Below are 23,793 nucleotides of genomic sequence, written 5' to 3' on the forward strand. Positions count from 1 at the left end.
AATAAAACAAAGAATTTAATGTCGACGAAATGGCGCTTAAGCGAACGACAAAAAAATGAAGAGCAGCGTGCCGAAACACGTCCGTTACAAAAAAAAAGAAAAAACGCCGAATCCGAATCGATATGGCTGCGGTTAAAAACTTAGATGTTCGTCTTGGCTCCTCCCGGCGTCTACTTTTCGGGGTAATAAAATTATCCATTCTCATCCGGATGCTGCTCGCCCCCCCCCCCCCCCGCATCGTTCGTGTTACTTTCACTCTCTTTATCATCGCGCTGTTCATCCCTACGAGATACTCTTTCGGGCACTTCACCCTAGAGAAGATGTAGAAAAAAGTCTGAGCAGAACAAAAAAAAACGGTAATTGGAGAAGAGGGATGGAAGGAGGCTGAGAGGATGAACCAAGAGCAACTTGATTTTTTTATTGAAGAAACTCGATTATCGTGGCGGGGTGATTCCCTTATTAGGACTGTCTAATATCTTTCAAGGATGCTGGAGAGCGAGATCTTTGGAATTTCACGGCGTGGGAGCCGGGAAGTTCTCCGGGATGCGATAGAGATGAGGACGAAAGATTTTTGATAAAATAAAATAGTAATAATAATAATCTGATATATAAAGATGATTGTTTGTATATATGTTTATATAATTAGCGAATAAGTAGATTAGTCCATTATGAAAAGGGATAATAAAGCTAAACCCTAAACAAATTTGAAGAAATTTAAAAACTTACTAATAGCTCGTAGCGATAGGTCTTCGAGCGGACAAAAAGACGCGAAACTCGGACCAAATAGATCTTCGAGTGAAAAACTAAATTAAATTAAATTAAATAGCCAGAAATTCCAACGGTAGACCGGTTTCGTCCTATTTGGGACTCGTCAGTACCGTGCGGGAAATCTGGCTCGCGACTATACGCTTTGTCGGTTTCAAACGAAAATGACACGCAGCGCCTCTCGTGGTGAGATCACGCGTAACTTGGTTAAAAGTTTTTACCCGCCCCCATTGTAATTAATGTAAAGTTGGTGAAAATTAAACGTTAATTAACCTACCAAATAGTAAATGAAATATTCCACTGACAATTTTTTCCGTTTATATGAACTTAAATGTAATATAAAATCGTCTTGAAAAATCGATTATCGCTTTATAACGTTCAAAAATAATATTTTTAACGCGTCATGTAGATAATCGAACATCTGCTCGTTTAGGTAAAGTTTGCGTTGTCAACGCGCGTATTAGAAAGCAAAATGAGATTTTAGAAAGTAGGTTGTAATTCGGAACGATATTAATACTTTTCGCGAATTTTGTCATCAGTGAATTATAAATATGACTTGAAATAAGTTTCCAGGTTTATTTAAAAGCTAGTTTCATAACTTTTCATCCATTGGTTCGTTCACAATGTATCTTTAAAGTAAACGAAAATTTGAAGGCGGTGACTCTTGCCCAGCCTTAAGCCTCGGTTTAATCTACCGCGTATTTTGAAACTCAAAAACCCGAGTAGTATCTTTAAATGATGGCGAACGCTAATTGTAATACGAAACAAATAACGAAATACGTGGGATTTTTGGCGTTAAATGGACTTAGAACGTATTTCGTTATTTGTTTCTTATTACAAGGAGCGTTTGGGTTTTTCCGTTTGAAAATACGCGACAGATTAAACCGAAGCTTAGTACTGGGCAAGATTCACTGCCTTTTATTTGCTTTCTAATACGCGGGTTGACCACGCAAACTTTACCTAGACGAGCAGATGTTCGATTATCTACATGGCGCGGGAAAAATATTAGTTTTGAATGTTATAAAGCAATAAATGATTTTTCAAGACGATTTTATATTACATTTAAGTTCATATTAACGGGAAAGATTGTCAGTGGAATATTTCGGATATCATTTGGTAGGTTAATTAACGTTTAATTATCGCCAACTTTACATTAATTTCAATGGGGGCGGGGAAAAACTTTTAACCAAGTTACGCGCGAGCTTGCCACGAGAGGCGCTGCACGTCAATCGCTCGCTCCCTATAACACCGAATAGAGAAATTAAGCCTAAACATTAAAAATTGCAAAACGAGTTCCATAGCAACGGAAAGCCGAATAGGGGGAGAGTGGCGGAGAGTGGGGGAGATTAGTATATACGCAATGTTAAGTACGAGCTATTAGTAGGTTTTTAAATTTCTTCAAATTTGTTTAGGGTTTAGCTTTATTATCCCTTTTCATAATGGACTAATCTACTTATTCGCTAATTATATAATCCTTTACAATGCAGTCCATAGGTGGTTCCTTTTAACTTAACATTGTGTATATATGTTTGTCCGCTATAGGAATCTACAGTTTTCAAACTTAGGTCGACCACATATGGTATACTATCTCATGGTACCCTGACTGTGGTTTTCGACGGTTACGGTCGGCAAAACAACTTTCATTAATTGAATTAATTTAATAATTAGGTATATTCGCTATTTACAAGATACTCCACTTTGATCTTAGCCAAAAGACCGAGTTTCTTAATTATTTAGGCATACACACGAAAAAACTTAAATTATTGCAATTTGTTTTAAAAACCTTCTTCTATAGACACTAGGCCGTACAATAAAAGGCAAATTATTATGTAATCAACGTATAATTGGTAAATATTGTCATTAACCAAGTGGTTATATTGGGTACGGTGCCATGCGTGAGACAGTTATGGCAGCGTTCTATTTTCATGTTGAATGTGTCGAAGTTTCGTCGCAAGCGCTTTTTCCTTGGTTATACAATTAGCCATATTTCCCCGGGAAATACCAAGTATCTCAGCTAGTAATAATAATAACAATAATCAGCTAGGGTTATACCCAAGGCACCACGTTAAGCCTAAGTCAGCTAGCGACTTTTGAAGTTTAAACAGATAGCCCAGTTACAACGCGTAGGATAGTGGCGGCAAGCCCTTCATTCCACGCGAGCCAACAGCTCCCTACCCTAACTAATACCGTTAACCTATACAAATTTTTATGGAAAGAGGAAACCGAAGAGCTGGTGGAAAACCCCTTTAACCAGTGAGGAAAGAACTTGCAAATTCTAAGCAGAAGGAATGGTTCCGAGTTAGTGCTCGGATTTCGATTAATTTTTATCAATGAATAAAATAAGCTCGGCGATATTTAAATAATATTTATTTAACTAACCAATAGTTGAATAAAAATAGTAACCTTTTATTCAAATAAATGCTTGGTTGCGTAAAAAACATAATTAAATAAGTTAAAATGATATTCTTTTTACCAACGTTTTTTAAATAAATCGGAAAATTTGTGGATAATGAATAAACAATTCCGAGCACTATTCACCCAGTGCCACAAGTTGGGATCGAACCCGGCTCCTCTTGATGCGATGTGAAAGTGCTAACCACGCCGCGTCTTAAGGGAGGTCAAATCCGCCAGTTAAATAAAATAAAAGATCCTTGTATAAGTGAAACGAAAGGACGAAATACAGAAGCGTAGGTAGTTTGGATCGAGATTGTACCAGCGCCGAAACTGACGGGTTCCTGACGGAGTCCGGTCGAATGAACTGTTGGTTTATTGTACGGAGCAATCGATTCAATCCACCTCTTTTCACCCCTGCAGCTACGTCCGCCATCGGGTGCGGGGGGGGGCTCCCCTCTCGCTCGTAGATAGCATCCAATCAGCTGGGCGCGTTGGAGCTATCAGCCGGTCGGATTTGTGTATAGAGACACGAACAAGAGGCGACGCGGGGATGATCGTCGAGCGAGTCAAATAGTTTCGCCGCTCCTTTTTATTCGATTTACCTGCCTTTATATCTGGTCGCGGAGATATTCTGGGGGGGGGGGGGATCTCCATCTATTCCCGACCTCTCAGGCTGATACCTGGGCAGACTGATCCCAAAGAGACAAGCTGGAAAAAGGGAAAGAGTGCAGTAGGGTGGAGGGTACGCGATCCCCGATACTTGTCCTATACGCGTCTCCAGGTCGCCGCTATGGCAGCTCCTGAAGGGATGTTTTCCCCGCTGCTCTCGTCTCTCTCATCCCGCCTCTTTCGCAGCGGCAGCGCGGGCTTTAGTAGCCCCTCTTTCCCCGACTTTAAGTACTTGTTATAGATCCTGTATCAGTCGTTTTCGAGTACCGGCTTCTCTCGAACGGGCGGTTGGCTGCCCGCGTCCAACGCGCTCCGATTCGATGGCCTGAATCCCCCTTCGTACGCTGCGATGGGGAAACTTAGTTTGCTTAACTATACCAAGAATAGGGAGAAAATATAGGCGGGAAATTGAGGCGGATGTTTTCCAAATCAATGCCGTTATCTTCTATTACATTTACGGCGAAACGGTTTCAAAACGACCCGGAATTGGGGTCCTATTGCGATGGCTAGAACCAAAAGTATTCATTTTACTCGAAGCATACTCGTATCGATTTTTCAATAATACGTCAAATAGTGATTTTCGAAATTTATTGCTTAGACGAAATATGGTATATTAATAAGCAAATATACCTACGGAGTTTCGATTTGAAGTTTCGCATCGTCAGGCGGAGTAATACAGGCGTAACTATTGACCCGTGATGCGGTGAATACCTCCGCGATTTGCGGGGGAAAACTATCATTGCAAATTACTAAGAGTTTGCGAACACGGATACTTCTCTTTTAAGAGATATTTTATATGCTTTTGGTAAAACTTTAATAGTTCAAGGCAAGTGTCATTTCAATTTCCCCAAAATCACCATCTTGAAAATATAAGGTTGTCACTATCATGACCTTGAAACTTACAAGGAGACATCCCGAGGTGTTTCTCCTTGATTTTGTTCAAACTCGGGGGTTAAGTAGACCTTCATATACCTTGAAAGCTCCTAAAGCGAAAGGTTTCAATTTCCATTCGTTTTTCCATGGAAATCAAAAATGTTTTTACTTGAGCATGGGAAAATCACGGATGGTAATTGCCATTTAAAAAAAAAAAAAAAAAAAATTTGGCAAAACGCTTGGGTAAAATCATAAGGGTTTACAAACCGTGATTTTCCATCCTATTTTACGTAGAGAAAGTTAATTAAATTTGAGTTGTAAAAAACCTTTCTGGTTGCCATGGCAAAACGAATTGGCCTTTGAAACTTTTCCCTATAGGAGCTTTCATGGTACATGAAGGTCTACGGTAATAGCTAGTGTGGTGCCTTGGGTATTAGCCTAGCTGATTATTAATCAAGTATCTCATAAAATTACATTTGATAAATAAAATATGTATGTATTAGAAAGACGTATTAAATTATAATAATAGTATATTTCCCTGGGAATTTTTTTTTAAAAATTGATCAAAATGTGATCAATTTTGATTTTTTTTTCGTCAATTTTTATAATTTTTTCATAATTTTGGTATTTTATTTTTTTTTTCAAAATCCCATGTTATTTCAATGGGAAAATTTCCATTTATGTTGTCAAAAACATTTTCCGTTGCCATGGCAAAACCGTTGCCCATTGAATAAAATCCCCTTAGGATTTTTCAAGTTACATGAAGGTCTACCAATCCCCCGAGTTTGAACAGAATCGGTGTGTAACACCTCGGGTAGTCTCCTTGTCAGTTGCATATGACTGTAATTGGTGTACAGATTTTTAAGTAGGGTCTAGGGGATACCCATATTTTTTAAACTTTACCAAAATAGTTATAAAAATCTTGATAATATATAATAAAGGTATATAATTGATCTTCGAAATGGTCTCCCTCTAAGCGATTATTTCAACTTGGTCAGCTAGATAGAAACGAACGTGAGACTTTTATTGACTAACTAGATCGGCTACCATAAGGCGGTATATTAAGAGCTGTGGGAGCCATTGTTATTCTATATTCGACTACGGTTCGTTATGTATCACTCCGGGGACCACGTCAGTGCCAGCCATTAAGATTAGCGATATAAAATGGCCAGAAATTGGCCATTTCGTTGGCTTTATACACGGGCGACAGGGGCACGCTGCTAGAAAACCATTTGATGGCAGGCTGACTCAGAGTCACTCAAGCATGCAGAAATAATGGAACTATATGGAACGGAATAGGGAGAGGGGGAGAGACAGGTATACTTCATTCCCAAGTGTCTGCCCGGATAAAACAAACGACCCACTGTAAACAAACATTTCGTCCCTACTCCTGGTAGTTCACAACGCCCCAAAGCACGGCTGCCGAGCAGTTTCGACATATCTACAGGCGTTTCGCCTATTTTGATCTACTATTCGCGTATTCTTAACGTCATAAATTACGGACGCTAGTGGTCCCAAGATACCGAGTATTTACGTTACGAAATAGCTCTGGAATTAATGGTAGCACCTTTTTTAAAATAGACTTGGATTAGACGGTTTCTTAATGTCGATTCTGTATCAGAACAATCTTCAATAGAGTGTTGTCGTCTGAAACCCTGCGACGTCACCATTGTAATTTGCCTATTGATAAAAAAACGGTAACTGTCATGGCGGCCACTATTAACACTACAGCTGTGACGTTAAAAGTTTTCAAAATGGTATCAGACGACAACACTATTGTATATGGAAATTAGCTGATTTTCAAGGTTTAGTTCAACATAGATCCTCCTGGTGTCTAGGCGAAATATTCTACTACTAAAATAATATAATATCATCTAGGCTAATACCCAAAGAGTGATAAAATACGCTAATAGGTAGAATCAGGAATCCATACCTCTACTCGGAATGCTTATTCTACCGTATCGCGTATGATAAGATCACTCTGATGGCTTTGGCCCCGCCTACGAGATAAAAAATCGCCTTTGCGCGCGCTCCCCTCTCACGTAGTTGTTTGTTAAGCTAACATAGTGACGTCAAAAAGCCGTCAGCCACATCGAGACGAAACTCTGCCGCGATAAGCATTGTATATGGTAACAAGTTGGCAAGCCAAAATATACCTCTCCTCGGAAGAGTTTTTAATTTTCAGTGAAGCGTAACTGTATCCGTGGTTCTGCGGTAGAACGCTCACCTGTCGTGCAAGAGGGCTCGGGTTCAAATCCCGGCCGATTAAAAAATTATACTACACCCTATGACAAAAAGAGGGCGCTTTTGGAAAAACCTTTTACCTGATTCTAAGAAACTGCGTACGCAGTGATTACCCTTTGCCCTGAAAATGCGAACGAGTTCGCAGGCCTGACAGATAGACCCACAGACAGACACGGTGGTTGTATAACCCCTCCTAGGGTACAAAGTCCCATCGGAGAGGTAATTAGCCAAAATTATCACTAAACTGATTTTCAAGGTTTAGTTCAACACAGAGCCTCCTGGTGTCTAAATATACCCTAGGCGAAATATTATTTAATAATATTATAATAATCAGCTAGGCTAATACCCAAGGAGTGGTATAACATACGCGAATAAGTAGAATAGTCCATAATGAAAAGGAACAAAGGTAAAAAGCTAAACCTTAAACAAATTTGAAGAAATTAAAATAATAACTCGTACCAACAGGTCTTCGAGCAAACATAACATAGCAATGCAGTCCATAGGTGGTTCTTACTAACTTAACTTAATACCCAAGGCACCACCTAAGGCCCAATTCATCGAACGACTTTTTAATGCCTTTAAACAGATGGCCGGGTTACAATGCGTAGGAGGGTGGTGGTAAGTTCTTCATGCCATGCGAGCCAACAGCTTCCTAACTATTATCGTTAACCTCAACAAGTTTTACCATGGACTTAGTTAGTTTGCGAGTCCAAGTTGGAGCTGGGTGAGAATGTCAGTGTTGAAAAACGTTTCGGTAGTAAAACTAGCGTGAAAACGATAGGAAATGTCATACTTATGGTTATTATATTACTTTTGGATCGTGTTATTCGTAGAAATCGTTAAAATTGAAGCTTTCGAATGTTTAGTACTGGCGTCTGCCACTAAGAAAAGTAAATCTGTTATGAAGTCTTTAAAATTGACTAATTTCTAAAATATCATTCAAAAGCTATTAGCTCTATCGGTAACAATTTCAGTTTATTTGATTTTTTATTTCGATAGGTTTATGACTTTATATGTACCGAAATAGACAGTTAGGAATATCGTTTCGTCGATTTGGCCGTGGAAGTATCACATGAATTTCAATAAAATAGCCCATTAGTTCATTTTATTTATTAGTGAGCTACTAACTCAAGCTCGTTTGCAAAATTCACCATATAAATTTGCATAGAAAAATCTTCGGTTGTCGGTCCAATAATAGAGTCGTTGTTAACGATTACTGAATACAGAATGTTAATCTACATTCATCATCATCAACTCTAAAATTGGATTGAAAACTGTTTTCTTGTTTCATAAGAGCTAGAGGAATAGTTTGAAAACTGCGAGATCATAGTTAAACACATTTCAAAATATAACAAAAAATGTAATCTTTCTAAACTTAAAGGCCTAGGTTTTCTTCTGCCTGTCCCCCTTTAAATTAGGCCAACATGTCCAGCGGTTGGCCTACCACCAGGGTATTTGTGCTCCACTAAGTTAATTTAAAGGGGGACAGGCAGAAAAAAATCTAGGCCGGAAGTGGCGTATGACTTACATTATATGTAACATAATAACAATAAGTATGACAATTAAAGAGATTTACAACCAAACTGATTTTCATAGTTATTTCGTAATCAAGATGATTTCTCAGCACAGAGCCCTCTAGTGTCTAAAATACGCGAGACTTCCGCTAAGCCAAAATATCTGGTTTCCGATAGATAGGCGGAATATTAGGCTAAAATGATAAAAATTCAAAACGTTTTTCTCGGCGCCATGAGCTCATGTTTTTTTTATCACGCATGATTCGCACGCGGGCTTCGAAACCAAGCCAAAGCCCCTCGCGACTCCAGCACGTGCTCTCCGATATTAGGCTTAAATTTTTATCAAAACGTAGTCATCCAAAACGGTAAGTCGCGAGTCCAAGTCACAGCTTGAAGAGAGTATCAGTGCCGAAAAAAGGTTCGGTTAGAAAATTAGCATTAAAGCAATAGGAAGTGTCATACTTATTGTTATTATGTTACTTATGCTTACATCAGATGTAACATAATTTATCACCGTATGCCAGTATAACGTTCCAATAGAAAAAAATCAGTGAGAGACCTGGTTTTACACGAAACATACAATTCTTATAATATTTGGGCTATTGAAAAGGTTACCATGGGAACAGGGCCGGATTAAGACTTTATGTTGCCCTAGGCTCAAGTTAATTTTGGTGCCCCCTTTCAATAGCGAGCGAAGCGAGCTAGGCGCGTCCTCAATTTATAATTCAGAAATGGAAGGAAAATTCATTTTGCTGCCAGATTTAGTATGTCGTCAGGGGCTAGACGGCAGTCCGTCAGAGAATGTGACAATCAAACGTTTTGGGTTCATAGGGGTGGACGCATTTACTAAAATAACTCCGGAAAATATTTAGTGAAAAGCAAATGATTAAAGTTTTGTACTTTTATTTTTTTCGAACCCTCTTGGTGCCCCTTGTAGGCTTGGTGCCCTACCCGTACAAAAATATGTCTATAGAAAACCCAAGTTTTATCTCCATAGCTTTTCCTTGGTTTTTCAATGGGTTTTCTTTAGAAATTTGGGTCAATTTTCTGTAAAAAAAACCCTTTTAAAGTTTTCTCTATAGAATTATCTGATTGGTTTTTGAGGAAACAAACCCTTTTGCACTGGTAAATATAGTTAAATTTCTATGGAATTTACCGAATGTTTTTTGTTTGAAAATAGAAAATTTTCAATTTTAAATAGTGGCATTTCTATAGAATAGGCTGATTTATGTTTTAGAAAACACCAATTTTTTACTGTTAATTATAGTAGAAAATCTATAGAATTTACCGAATGTTATTTCAGAAAACATTATAACCCATCCAAAGATGTTCTTAACAATATCTTAGAACACTAAAGGTTTTTATTGGTTGTTTTTATAGAAAAACTGTATAGAATATCTATAGTATAACTTTCGAATTTTATTAGAGTTCTTATAGCTTTATTATAGAATTAAATTGGATAATTGGAGTGTGTTAGAGAATTCTTTGAATATTATAATATCCTTTTACGAAAACTCTTAACAGCTTGCAGAGGAGCTCAGATTGACTTGGGGTAGATGCCACAACAATTAACATCCAAGTGAACCTCATTAAGAGTATCTAGAACACTTATACTACACTTTTGTCTTAACCAAAAGGCCGAGAAGCTAACGTTGACTTCGAGATATAAATATTCATAACAAATGATTCAATTTATGCAAACGGTAAAATGCAAAAGAAATCAAAAATTACGACAGATGTGGCAAACCGTGGCATCCACATTTCATACGAAATGCTAGGCCTGAACAATCTCCTTCGCCGGCTTGATTTTTAAGAAGATCCAAAGTCTATTAGTTATCGAAACGGTTTCAAATATTAAATTAAATTTCACTTAGAAAAACAATTATTGAAAAACCGGAAACCAAGACTTTCAGTTAAGACGAAAGACCGGAGAATTGTTACCAAAACAAAGTGGAAATTATATATCAGAAACCGTCAGAGACCATCGGAGACCTGGAGACGAGACCTACCGACGTAGACCTAGTGGCCAGACCTTCCGACGGAGATCTGAATACCCAGAGATAAGATCTTTCGGCAAAGACCTGGAGAGTAGTTCTTCCGGCGGCGATTTGGAGACCCAAGTGACCTAATCTTCCAACGGAGACCTTGAGACCATATATTCCGAATGAGACCTTGAGACTTGGATATCATATCTTTCGGTAGAGACCGAAAACTTGTATTCAAAGACTATTTATACGCTATGACCGGTAACACTGTACATAGTCAATTAAATGCACCTTATTTCTGATACACGACAAGCTGCTTAATTACGTAAAGTTGAGGGTATTTTCTTGAAAAGCATCACACTGTCTGCAACATAAAGTCCCAGGTCTTTGCTATTAATTATCGTTTCTTCCGTTTGTTGTGATACATGTAAATAGGCGAATAATGTGTTTAAAGGATGATGCAATAGTTTCAACAAGCCAAATCTGGAACCCGCTACCCGGTTACTTATGCTGTTTTCTAAAAAAAAAACAATTTGTAAATCGTGTAGAAATTCCACTAAATTTACAAATGAATAATTGCTGTTTAAAATAACGGCCAATTCTACGGAAATTCCACTATATACCAGTGAAAAACTGGTGTTTTAACAACAAAAAACACAATAAATTCTATAGCAATTGACTAAAATTACCAGTGAAGTTTGTTCAAAACATTTGGTAAATCTATATAAATAACTTTAATAAAAGGTTCAGAAATTAACTCAAGTATCGAAATAAAATCTACTAAAAAGCCAAAGATAAACCATTACAATAACCTAGGAAAAGTATTAAAAACCAAGGAAAACTATAGAGATAAAACTCGGGTTTTCAATAGACATATTTTTGTAAGGGCTTGATGGGATAGATCGAAAACCTATAGAGTACTTTGGGAATATCTATAGACATTTGAAGTTTTTAAAACCATAAACATTTCCCAAAAAAAAGTTAGTGGTATTTTCTTCGAAAATTGTATAGAAAAATATATTCCTATGGTGTCCCATAGCCTTTCTATAACCCTCTATATATTTCTATAGATATTCTATACACGATTTTTGAACGGGTAGGCCCAGGCCTATTCGGCCTATTGGTTAATCCGGCCCTGCATGGGAACGAAATCACGTGATCGCGAGACATGAGCTAAACTGCAGATTGTAAAAATTAGAAATGCGCCAGCAATTCTTCACTAACTTCCGTTTGCCATTACTAAAGTTGATGACGCGTTTTTCGTCACGGAGTTGAAAGTGACGTAATTCACGTCACATCCGGTGAACAAGGTTTCATTAAAGAAAATGCTTTTATGGCATACTTTTGAGTGATTATATTACATATGCATATATATTTTGAAAACCGGAAATTATCATCTAGTCATCAAACGACTTTTAAAGCCATTAATTCAGGTGGCCGGGTTACAATGCGTCTCTAGCGAAAACCGAAACGTCAATTGAACTACACAAACAAAACAACGATTTTTAGCAAAAGAGATTTTAACTGTAGAAGGGCTTCTTCCTTTTCGGAGTTCATTATTACGATGCAGAAATTCAAACTAAATCGAAGTTTGCCTGTAGCAATAACCATAGACTAAGAAAGGTTTCACAAGGACATCCCGCGCGGAGAGCTCTCCGCCTTTCCCAGTGCATTGGATTTCTCTCGGTTCTCCTTGAGCCGAAGCTGGGACGAACGGCCGCGCTCGTAGCGAGTTTTCGCGAAACTAGTGATCACGTGGTGTTAAGGTCGTCTGCTTAGGTTTTAGTATTATGCAATTTTTTAAAGCAGATCGAGTGGTCTTTCAGCTTGCCGAATAAGAACTTGAAAAGGTAAATTAATTTACATTTTGAATATATATTACGAATTTGTGTTATAAAAAAGATTTGGTTCAATTAGGTTGTTTTCAAACCTTGGATATGCCTCAAAATAAAGGATGTATTCATCCCAGGTGTAGAAGTGATAGCCGATATGCTATGAAAGAACACATGAGCAATGTGTTTTTTATTCCCTTTCCAAAACCAAAGCGCCAACATGAAAAATGCTTGCGCTGGCTCGCTTGGCTAAATTTGGATCGTCCAAACTTTGGAGTTGAAAATGTAAATAGCTCTACTTATGTTTGTTCAAAACATTTTTATGGTGAAAATGGTCCTAAAGAAAACTCTCCTGACCCAATTGAACTTGGTCTGGAAGATCATCCAAGACGAGAGAAACTAAAAGACAAGGGGGTTTTCGGGTCTAGGCCCCACTTAAACCTACCTTTGACTGTACTAAATTTTCACCCCTTCTCGATCCCCTCTTACCATTCGCATACTTAGACCCCCCTTAACAAATTTCTGGCTACGCCACTGGTACTGTTGAACAGTCCCGAAAGGTTCTATAGACGAAATAGTCTGCAAGAGAACAGTTCGGGACAGAAGAATAGTTTTCATCTAATTATTATACTTTTAAGTGATCCAAAGATCCAATAAAAGACTCCATTATAGCTGTATTGTTTTGAATATTTTTGACATTCTGCCAATATTTTGAAGTAGATATTCCTGATAGATTTTTTGAAACTATAGGACTCCAGAACATGATGTCTTTCAAAGAGATCTGAGCAAGCCAAGCGTATACAGCTTTGTATTCTACAGCATGGTACGTTCGTCCATTTCCTTTCAGATTCTGAAGACATTCATTAAAGAATATTTCAACAGAAGAGGCAAATTTATCTTCTTAATAGTTACACAACGACGTTATTAGTTAAATCACAATTAAATTTCAAATAACATGACATACTTACTTGTTAAAGTGTGTTTTAATACTTTCTTCTTTCTAGGTGTTTTAATTCTAAAATTAAAATAATAAAGTTGAGAATATATATATTTTCAAAACTGCACAAAGTTCTAAAATGATTTACTTAGAATTTTCTGCATCAAGTTCATTTTTTCTTGCAATACATTCTTTACAAGTAGTTGACAGTTTTGTATCTACTATATCTTGTACTGTACTTGGAATATTCACCAACTCTTCATCAGTCGAGAAAGACTCTAAACAATAATTTAAAAATAATTTAATCTCATGTCATAGACAAAATTTGGTTAAAAACATTTACCATTAAAAATACTATCAGTAGGTGAAACTCCATCATTTGATGAGAGAGACGACATAGATTCTAAAAAAAGTTATAATTTATTTACCTCTATAGAAAAAGCTCATTTGAAAATGAAGTACATACCGTTAAAAATATCGTAATAATTTTCCATCTTAGTGTCAGAATCCATTTCTTAGTCCATTAATAAAACAACGCCTAACACCGAAATCAGCGAGAGCATAAAAGCATGCGAAACCTTTCTTAGTCTAAGTAGGCTTAAGAAACAGCTGTGAGGATTTCGCAACTTCCATACAACTACCAACCACATGTTAATATTTTAGTCCTTCAATTTATATGGTCTCTGTTCGGTCAGTTCTAAGTTCATGCTTTAGTCTTTGGTTTGCCCCAGTATTTTGAGATAGTAGCTCCATCTAGCGGTGAGACTTTTCACGAATTAAATTTTACCCGCGGGATGTCCTTGTGAAACCTTTCTTAGTCTATGCAATAACTAACAAAAAATTACGCTGTTTTCGAAGAACAGAAAATTTCAGATACCATGGGGACGTGAAAAAGAAAATTATTCTTTTTCGAAAACAAAGTCCTTTCCTAGAAGAAATAAGAAAAACAAAATACGTCTAGATAACGTCGAAAATAACAGGCTTTGCCAAAGTATTTCTTAAGCCTGACACTTGAAAAGATAGAAGTCGTAATAGGCTTTCGAAATAGCTTTTATTCGATCTAGAAATTATATATATACACTAGGAATATGCGAGAGCAGCGGGGGAAATGGGAGTGGCTTAAAACGTAGAGGGTATACATAGTTTGCATCCCTACGTCATAAATAACGCAGTTCCATGTGTGCACTAAGAATAAAATGTAATTTGAGCAAAAATGAACCGTTCAATGCCGCCATTTTGCTGGTGTAGATTTCTTAGTAAAACGCGTGGGTTAATAGTTTCAATCGTCTGTTTACGGATTTTAATAATTTGCAAATGATTAAGAATTTAGTTACACGTTAAAAATGGTTAACTGCCTTTTTAAAATTTGTTCGAGCAGTTTAATTAGAAATGGAGACCGAAAATTTTAATTTTATTCGATACCGAAGGTAAATTGTCAAAGGCCTAATTTGATAAACTTTGCCAACTTCTTTTCGTAGATATTCCGCTCGTCATTTGCTAATTTATTTAAATAACCCGGGTTTCACATCTTATCTTGGTTTTTTTAGGGCCTTACACCGTTTCGGGTTATGAAAAATGTGCCGTTTCGGGTTATATAAATGTGCCGTTTCGGGTTATATAAATGTGCCGTTTCGGGTTATGAAAAATGTGCCGTTTTGGTTATGAAAAATGTGCCGTTTTGGGTTATGAAAAATGTGCCGTTTTGGGTTATGAAAAATGTGTCGTTTCGGATTATGAAAAATGTGCCGTTTCGGGTTATGAAAAATGTGCCGTTTCGGGTTATATAAATGTGCCGTTTCGGGTTATGAAAAATGTGCCGTTTTGGTTATGAAAAATGTGCCGTTTCGGGTTATATAAATGTGCCGTTTCGGGTTATGAAAAATGTGCCGTTTTGGTTATGAAAAATGTGCCGTTTTGGGTTATGAAAAATGTGCCGTTTCGGGTTATGAAAAATGTGCCGTTTCGGGTTATGAAAAATGTGCCGTTTCGGGTTATATAAATGTGCCGTTTCGGGTTATGAAAAATGTGCCGTTTTGGTTATGAAAAATGTGCCGTTTTGGGTTATGAAAAATGTGCCGTTTTGGGTTATGAAAAATGTGTCGTTTCGGATTATGAAAAATGTGCCGTTTCGGGTTATGAAAAATGTGCCGTTTCGGGTTATATAAATGTGCCGTTTCGGGTTATGAAAAATGTGCCGTTTTGGGTTAGGAAAAATGTGCCGTTTGGGAAAACCTCGGTGAACCAGGTTTACATACGGTATAACAACCCTTACGTCACGCGTTTGACGCAATGAAAATACTGGTAACTAAACCGAGGCACGCCAGAGACGCTAGAAATTGTAGTGGAACGAAACAGAGACGAAAGCCAACAAACCGAATTAATTATCAATTACAAGAGTAGAAAAGAGAGCTCGTCTGGCAATGCGGGGAAATAATAAAGGCATCTTTGGCCCTCATTAACAATAAAGCGGGCGAAACAATTCGAAGCCCGGCCAGCGCAAAAACGCCGGGGATAAAGGCCCAAAACTTTTAATGGTTCCTGGCGCTCGCTTCCTCCGCCGAGGAAAAAAGGTCACGCAGCGTGGGCGATGTACCATCTCTCTTCGCCTACGCCCGGATCCAGCGGCGAACGAGAGAATACGAGAAAAACAACGGCTTACTTACGGCGGGCTTCAATCGAGCGCGGTTATTTTAACTAATAGAAAGAAACGTTTCGTTTACCTCCACTTTTACCGCGAGTTCCGCTTGTTTGCTTCGCTTTTAAATGGACTTTGTTTGAACGACTTAAATAGTCGGACAATTTGCCTATTTTCGTCATTGTTGGATAATTTAGTCTTAAATAGGAAATGCCTATTTTAATTATGGCATTAGTAACGTGAGAACGATAAGTATGACACTTCCTTTTGTTTTAATGCTAATTTTCTGGTCGAACCTTTTCAGGGTTGCCACAGTTTTTTCAGATTCCAATTTCCTAATTTTGCCAGGTTTTCCCTGACCATCTCCGGAGATTATCCCCGACTTATTTTGTGCAAAACCTTTGTATTTTTATATAGCCTATATTTTAGTAAAGGTTTCCTATTTGCAACCAAAATTAAATTCCCTGATTTTAGACAAATTTTTAAAATTCCCTGACATTTTCCCCTTACGTTTAGACTATTTTTTTTTAATTCCCTGACTTTTCCCTGACTTCTAGACTAATTTTAAAAATTACCTGACTTTTCCCTGATTTTTAGACTAATTTTTAAAATTCCCTGACATTTTCCCCTTATGTTTAGACTAATTTTTAAAATTCCTTGACTTTACCCTGATTTTTAGACCAATTTTTTAAATTCCCCAGTGACATTTCCCTGATTTTTAGTCTATTTTTTAAAAATTCCCTGACATTTCCCTGATTTTTAAACTAATTTTTAAAATTCCCTGACATTTCCCTGATTTTTAGAAAATTTTTTAAATTTGCTGACTTTTCCCTGATTTTTAGACTAATTTTTAAAATTCCCTGACATTTCCCTGATTTTTAGAAAAAAAATTTAAAATTTGCTGACTTTTCCCTGATTTTTAGACTAATTTTTAAAATTCCCTGACATTTCCCTAATTTTTAAACTAATTTTTAAAATTCCTTGACATTTCACTGATTTTTAAACTAATTTTTAAAATTCCCTGACTATCCATAAAATATTTTTTATTATTATTATTTTTGTAATAAAACTATTTCGAAAAGATACTACACTTTGGTCTTAGTTGACTAATATCAAAGTGTAGTATATTTTCGCTTCTAGAAAATAAAGAGATAAAATGTGTTCTTTTAATTCAATAACAAGCTTCTTCACCAGAAAAACTGTTTTCCTAGCTAGTCTTAAGTTGTAATTTTGATTAGGAGGCCTATCTTTAAGTTTAGTATTCCCGTGAGATCTAATCAAATGTCCACTATTTAAAAATAAGTATGAAAAATATCACAGACCTTATTTCCCCAAGAGTGTCTAAATACGCCCAAGGTGAAATATACTACTACGGTACTACCAAGCAAGGCAGGCGTTATAACAAGATGTCACGGACATTTAAGTACACACAATCCCCCCGATGTTATAGCTATATTTTAAATGCTTAATTTAAATTTAAACAAATTTTCAATCATCTTGAACATTATCTTAAAAATCACAAGAGGAATTTTATCGTAAATGATTTTTTTGAGTTACCTGGTTTTGTAAATAAGGTAGCGAAACACGAAAACATTCATTTATATTAATTTTTAGATAAACCGAATTTTTCAAGTTACCTGGTTTTGCAAAATAAAGTGGCGAAACGCAAAAGAGTTAGATGGCGAATTGGCCAGAAATCATACTTAAAATTAAAATTTCTGAATGCCACCGAAAACATAGTTCAGAAATGATCGGTACTACTAAAAATATAATATTCAACCAAGTGACTCTTATTTTTAAAAAATATGTAATTTGTAATGCAAAAATTGCCCAAAACCACTAAAGTAGCAAAATGATTAACTTGTTGTTCTCCGATTCCATAAATTCATAACGGGTTACCGAGGGCATGATATTTCCTTCCGATTGAGATATCCCTTTCCCTTCTAGACCTAATTGTTGAAGAGCTATGTCGAATACGGCAGCATCAGCGGCGGCGGCATCGGCTACACTGTACGTGTGCCCAGTACACACAAATCATTTTTGATTGGTGTAAAAAGGGGCAACATTCGTAAATAGTCTAAGGGGGGGGGACTTCATACTTTTATTGGTGCATTCATAGCTCATCAAAGGGGGGCATTTCCCTGTTGTACTTACATGTTAGAGATCGGCGTTTGAATAAGAAATTATCCAATTATTTATTTTTATTCATGACAATTATCCGAAAAAAACCCATTATTTTTGCATGTTAAATCGTTGTTTATTCGTATAAAATGTTCATAAATAAACGGTTAACCAAAATTTTTATTATTAATCGAAATTTTGCCTGTTTATTTATTTGATCTCTAGTTATACTATAAAGTTCGGTTGAAAGTCCCAGTTGAAGTTCGTTTAGTAAGAAAATTAGTATGAAAACCATTGCAAGTGTTACACTTATTGTTATTACTTATGATACAATTCATAGTGCCCCGGTCGAATAATTGTACCGAATACTCAACTAAATCATAGTTACAGCCTCATAATGTTTTTAAGCGGTGTACTACGATTGCTTGCGTTATTTCATGACTGTATTAATGTTTTAGTATAATGGAGAAATCTGATATTGCTCCGATTTTTTCAAATAAGCTAAACGCGAGTAGAAAACAGAAAACGCGATTGAAAATATCGTAAAAGTTTCAAAGTAACGGATATTTTTTAACAGGAACAAATAAAAAACTAAAGAGCCATTCCGAATGGTAAATTAACCCAATAAGGAATTCCTCGAGTCTTTTAAGAGCATCTAGACGTCTAAATTGCATCAAATTCATCGATTAGGATGAAACGAGTAAAGCTATATTACGGAGATACCTCCGCGCGTATGTACTTCAGTACATATTATATATCGTAAGAGTGGGTAGAACGCCCCACCTGGCGGAGAGAAAGTTTAATTTAGTAGAAAAAGGGAGGTGGAAAACGCGGAAAAGTCTGACGCGAGAGACGCGGGGCCAGTTTATCGATTCCTAGACTTTCATTTAGGTCGTAAAAAAGCAAAAAAAAAAGAAATGCGCGAGCTAACCTCAAACAGAAAAACGCCATCTAGTGACGCTTGAAATAAGAAAATATTCGCGCCAGAGAGCCGCGGCAGAAACGACCACCTCGCAGCTTGGCCCATCAAATCAATGTCCATTTCCGTACCATAAACACCATCTTCTCCCCCCCTTGCCTACCCCCCGTTTATCTTTCTTTCATCAAGGTGTGTTTTTTCCAGTCACGCACTCACGCAATAGAGCGAATTTTACGCTATTTTCGCGCGGCACCTCGGATGGAAGAAAACCCGTTCAGTTCTGCTATTTGACAGTCAATGACAGCGCCTTCTATTAAGAGCCAACAGAAAGGACGAAAATGAAAGGAGGAATCAATAATCAAAAGAGATATAACATTTCGTCGACGTGGGTCAGAGTTAGATTACTCAGACAGGATCGCCTTAATGAATAGGTTTAGAAACTGCAGATAAATATACGAAAATACTGCGTGGGAAAACTGTCTTCAAGCGTCTCTTCGTTTTCTTATCGTAAATTGTCCGTATGACACTCGAAAATTTCCAACTGAGACGGAATTTTTTTTATAATAATCCTCTAGGCTTATACCCTTAGCACCACCCTAGGCCCAAGTCATCGAGCGCTTTTTAATGCCTTTATTTCAGATGGCAGGGTTATGTCACGTACGATGGTGGTGGCCAGCCTTTCACTTACTACTATTATTAAAGGCCTAGGTTTTCTTCGGCCTGTCCCCCTTTAAATTAGGCCAACATGTTCAGCGGTTGGCCTACCACCAGGGTATTTGTGCTCCACTAAGTTAATTTAAAGGGGGACAGGCAAAAAAAAACCTAGGCCTTTAAGACTCGAAAATTTCAAATAAGGACTCGATTTATAAATTTTTTAAACATATGACTAGAAAAGATGATAAATTATGATTCGAAACTTTTATATCATGATTGAAAAATGTAAAAATGAATTAAAAATTTTAAATTATTATTTTAAATTAGGTCTACAAAAATTTAAATATTGACACGAAATTTCGATAAATTACGACTAGAAAACCCATTATTTATGACTAGAAAACCCGATAAATTAAAACTAGAAAACCTGATAAATTTTGACTATGAAACCCGATAAATAACGACTAGAAAACCCGATAAATTTTGACTATCAAACCCGATAAATGACGACTAGAAAATTAAAAAAATTATAACTATCATCAGAAGAAAATAGGGGAAGTACGTATCTGTAGCTTTGAGCCGTAGAAGTCGTCGTGTGACCCACGAAAACGCCTTTTTACGCATAATAAACCAAACTGAAAAAGTAGTCCTACTTTTGTTTTGATTCAACACGGCTATAATCGACGAAAGCAAATACGCCTTAGCTCAAATAGCAGAGAATGAGAAGGGCAATATGTTACAATTGTTCAATTTAAGAAAAATGACTTTTTAAACGATGTATTCATCCGCGATTTCCCGCCAAACCGTTTTGGCGCGAAAATTCGTGAAAAGTGACGCCTTTCCAAAGCTGACTAGAAGCGTACTTCCCCCTATTTTCTTCTGCTATCATTTGAAAACAATTGTCAATCTCAAAATAAATATGGTAAAATGTAATATGGAGCAGTACGATAGGATACCCTACCATACAATCGCGTACACCACATGAATAGTAACGTATTCTCGAAGGCTGTCGTAGGTTTCTCCTCGGGCAAAAAAGCGTTTGTATACGGCTGAAATCCCAACGGGAAAAGACACTCGGAAGCGGATCTAGATTCGCAATTATATTATTTCTCCACACGTAGCTATCATTTTTGCTTTTCTCTCTCGTTGACAGTTGAACTCTGTCGGTGGCGCGGCTAAAACTAGAACCCCAAACTAGGTCGTACATCGGACTTCCTCGCCGCCAGTCCCCAATCTCGCGGAGAGAGAAAGACTGAGAAGGTTTATTAATAACTTTTTCTCTCGGAATAAAACACTGTCCGTTCGGACAGGCGTGAAGTGGAAATAACGCCTTCTCTTTATTTTATCGTCGCGTATGAGTCTTATCTTTACACTTTTTGTCCGCGACTACGCCTCCATTTTTACACATCATTTTTGTTTTACATATCAACCTCAAATATACGGTAAAACCAGGTATTTATAATAAGAAATAGAAGTGGTAGGTCTATATAACTAGGTACGAAATCATGGAGTAGAAGTTTCTAGACTCGATCTGCAGCGCAATTTCAGGGCCCCACCAAAACCTTTAAAAATAAAATAGTTATTTCTATAAAGTAACGTTCTTGTTTAAATGTTGCTCTTACCATGGACCAAGAATCTATTAATAATAATCAGCTATAGGCTAATACCCAAGACACCACCCTAGGCCTAAGTGACCAAGTGACTTTTAAAGCCATTAATTCAGGTGGCCGGGTTACAATGCGGAAGAGGGTGGTGGCAAGCCCTCATGCCACGCGAGCCAACAGCTCCCTACACTCACTATTACCGTTAACCTCAACAAGTTTTTATGGAAGGGGAAACCCCTTACACCGGTGGGGAGATAATTTGCAAACTCAACACATAAGGAGTTTTTCCGAGTTTTCACCCAGTGCCACAAGCTGGGATCGATCCCGGCTCCTCTTGCTGCGAGGCGAAAGTGCTAACCACTCCGCCACCCCATCTAAAGGGACTTACTATTCCCGATATTTGGACACGGTAGGCGTGGCCTAAATCGGAAGGCTTACCGAGGTACATCAGCCACTTTGAAGCGCCTCAAAGATTCTGTTCAACTATTACTACGATAGGCTTAGTCGGGGCTTAGGCGACAGTTCGTGCGAGAAAGTTAGGTTAGGCTTAGTTCATTCAATTTTTTAAGTTGAGAAATGAAATGGATTCGAGTTAATTTGATTAAAAAAACCTCAACTATACGCGGCTTACTGGTTATTTTTACACAATGGCTAATTACCATTACTTAGACTTTTAAAGAACCAATTTCAAAAATTAAAGGTCTAAAACTTAGTAAGCCTCATCATTTAACCGACAACAACGGCGCCATTTTGTCAAAATTGAACGCGAACGCTCCAGCTTCTCTACGAAACTACGCCGGAAATCGACTTCAGCGACGCCAAGTTTGTCCACATTGAACTAAAACTATCCGTGATTTTCCTATTCCCAGTATTCACGCGTGCTTTTTAAAGCCTGAACAGTGAGTCCCCTTAGATTCTTGGTCCATGCTCTTACGCCACAGTCTCTTACTTTTACAAGCCTACGAGCGCGTGCAAATCGCTCGTGCGAACAATATACTAATAAAGCTTGGTCTTGTGACGTAAGAGCAACATTTTAACTTCCCTCAAAATGGCGGCCATAGCTCAAAGCTACAGAGCGATATTACTCTATTATAGGGAAAAGGGACTTTTCGAGATGAAAACGCCGTACAATAATGTTGAAACCAAATAGGAACAAATGTAACTATATTTTCTCAAAATAATTAATTAATCATCATCATTTTGTTTAATGTCTAGGAACAGAAGTATAAAATTATAAAACGCCAATTAGGTAAAAAAGACCAACAACGTTTGGGGAAACTAAAATATACTCGTATTTATTTATTTATTTATTTATTTATTTATTTATTTATTTTTTATTTATTTATTTAAAACCGAAAAGGGCTGCTTTACTGTCTTTAAAGAAATAAGGGACTTCTAGGTATTTTAGGAACCTGATAATACGGTTCTGTTATTTTTTTTAATTATTATTGAAAAATTACGTTTACAATTAATTTATATCATTAGATAGAACTAGTGTTGTTAATTTTCCAGAAAAATAAAATGCGGAAAAATTTCCAGAAAATTTTCCCGCTAATCGGAAAAATAAATTAAGGGTTTTTAATGTTTTTTACTAGGGATGTTAATTTTCCAGAAAAGTTTCCGGAAAATTTTAAGAATTGCGGAAAATTTTCCGCAAATCGGAAAAATAAAAATTTGAAACATAAATTACCTTTTAAGGGTTTTTAATGTTTTTAACTTTTTATCGATATAAAATGTCTAATAACCGTAAACATACTACGAATCATTAATAGCGTTACATTGTTAATCAGGTTTAGTCTTACTTTCAGATTCGAAAAAATGAGGTGAAAATACCGCTTTATTTCAATTTGCCAACAATATATTAGACTAATCATGGAATGAAAACTTTTTTTTATTTTTTTCGGAAAAATACGGAAAATTTTCCGAGCGGGAAATTTTCCGACTTACAACACTATTTTTTACTTTTTAACGATACAAAATGTCTAATATCAGTAAACGTACTACAAAACAACTTTAATAGTGTTACATTGTTAATCAGTTTAAACTAGTCTAGAGGTTTAGTTTTACTTTTAGATTCGAAAAAATTAGGCGAAAATGCCGCTTTATTTAAATTTGCAAACAATATATTAGACCAAGAACGTATATATGTATAAGAACGTTGAACGATCAAATTGGAGCCTGGTGGCATGATTCAATCGTTTACAGAATAACTCCGCCCAATAACCCGCGTGCAGCGCGCGCTAAAGGTTAAAACCGTTTCAAGTTCAAGCGCGCGCTGCACGCGGATTTTAGGGCGGAATTAGTCTGAAACGGATTGCATCATGGCCCAAGCGGTGCCTTTTGTTCAACGTTCTTATACATGTATACGTTCTTGATTAGACTAATCCTGGAATGAAAACTTTTTTTCCGGAAAAAGGCCTCGGTCATTTTCCGACTTACAACACTAAATAGAACAAAGATTTTCCTATTTTAGAAAGGCACTTTAAGAATAATATTTTTATAATAATCGATTTTAAAAATTGAAGTATAAATTATATTTAAACTCCACCGCCTCAAGCTATTGAGAAAATCATTAAAATAGCAAATAAAGCCCCTATCATTTCCACGTAACTTATTCCAACTATGATTCGCGACTATTATCGATAAT

At 36.8% G+C, this 23,793-nt stretch overlaps 2 protein-coding genes and 1 long non-coding RNA gene across 4 annotated transcripts in view; 1 reads left to right on the forward strand and 2 right to left on the reverse strand.

Annotated features, from left to right (window-relative positions):
* Nrx-1 (Neurexin 1) overlaps positions 1-23,793 on the reverse strand; it is a 186,394-nt gene that overhangs the window by 124,558 nt on the left and 38,043 nt on the right. The gene's annotated exons all lie outside the window — the stretch shown is intronic.
* Positions 12,069-13,233, forward strand: LOC149942656 (uncharacterized). Its single transcript, XR_016481280.1, has 3 exons — positions 12,069-12,294; positions 12,362-12,561; positions 13,027-13,233. It is a non-coding gene; the product is annotated as an uncharacterized LOC149942656 (long non-coding RNA).
* On the reverse strand, positions 12,704-13,940 carry LOC149942657 (uncharacterized). Its single transcript, XM_090178496.1, has 5 exons — positions 13,680-13,940; positions 13,557-13,616; positions 13,362-13,491; positions 13,245-13,291; positions 12,704-13,176 (listed from the first exon to the last, which is right to left on the reverse strand). Exons 1-5 carry the CDS (start codon positions 13,723-13,725, stop codon positions 12,902-12,904), a joined length of 558 nt encoding a protein of 185 aa, XP_090034622.1. The 5' UTR covers positions 13,726-13,940; the 3' UTR covers positions 12,704-12,901.

This window comes from Leiobunum rupestre, chromosome 6 (assembly GCF_980474605.1).
Source record: "Leiobunum rupestre chromosome 6, qqLeiRupe1.1.hap1, whole genome shotgun sequence".
NCBI classification, from domain to species: domain Eukaryota; kingdom Metazoa; phylum Arthropoda; class Arachnida; order Opiliones; family Sclerosomatidae; genus Leiobunum; species Leiobunum rupestre.

Bases quoted from the DNA above. Each gene is read 5' to 3' on its own strand.
- LOC149942657 (XM_090178496.1), bottom strand. From the start codon at position 13,725: ATGGATTCTGACACTAAGATGGAAAATTATTACGATATTTTTAACG. The intron at 13,617-13,679 runs GTATGTACTTCA...AACTTTTTTTAG, and splicing joins TTATTACGATATTTTTAACG to AATCTATGTCGTCTCTCTCA. The intron at 13,492-13,556 runs GTAAATGTTTTT...ATTATTGTTTAG, and splicing joins TACTGATAGTATTTTTAATG to AGTCTTTCTCGACTGATGAA.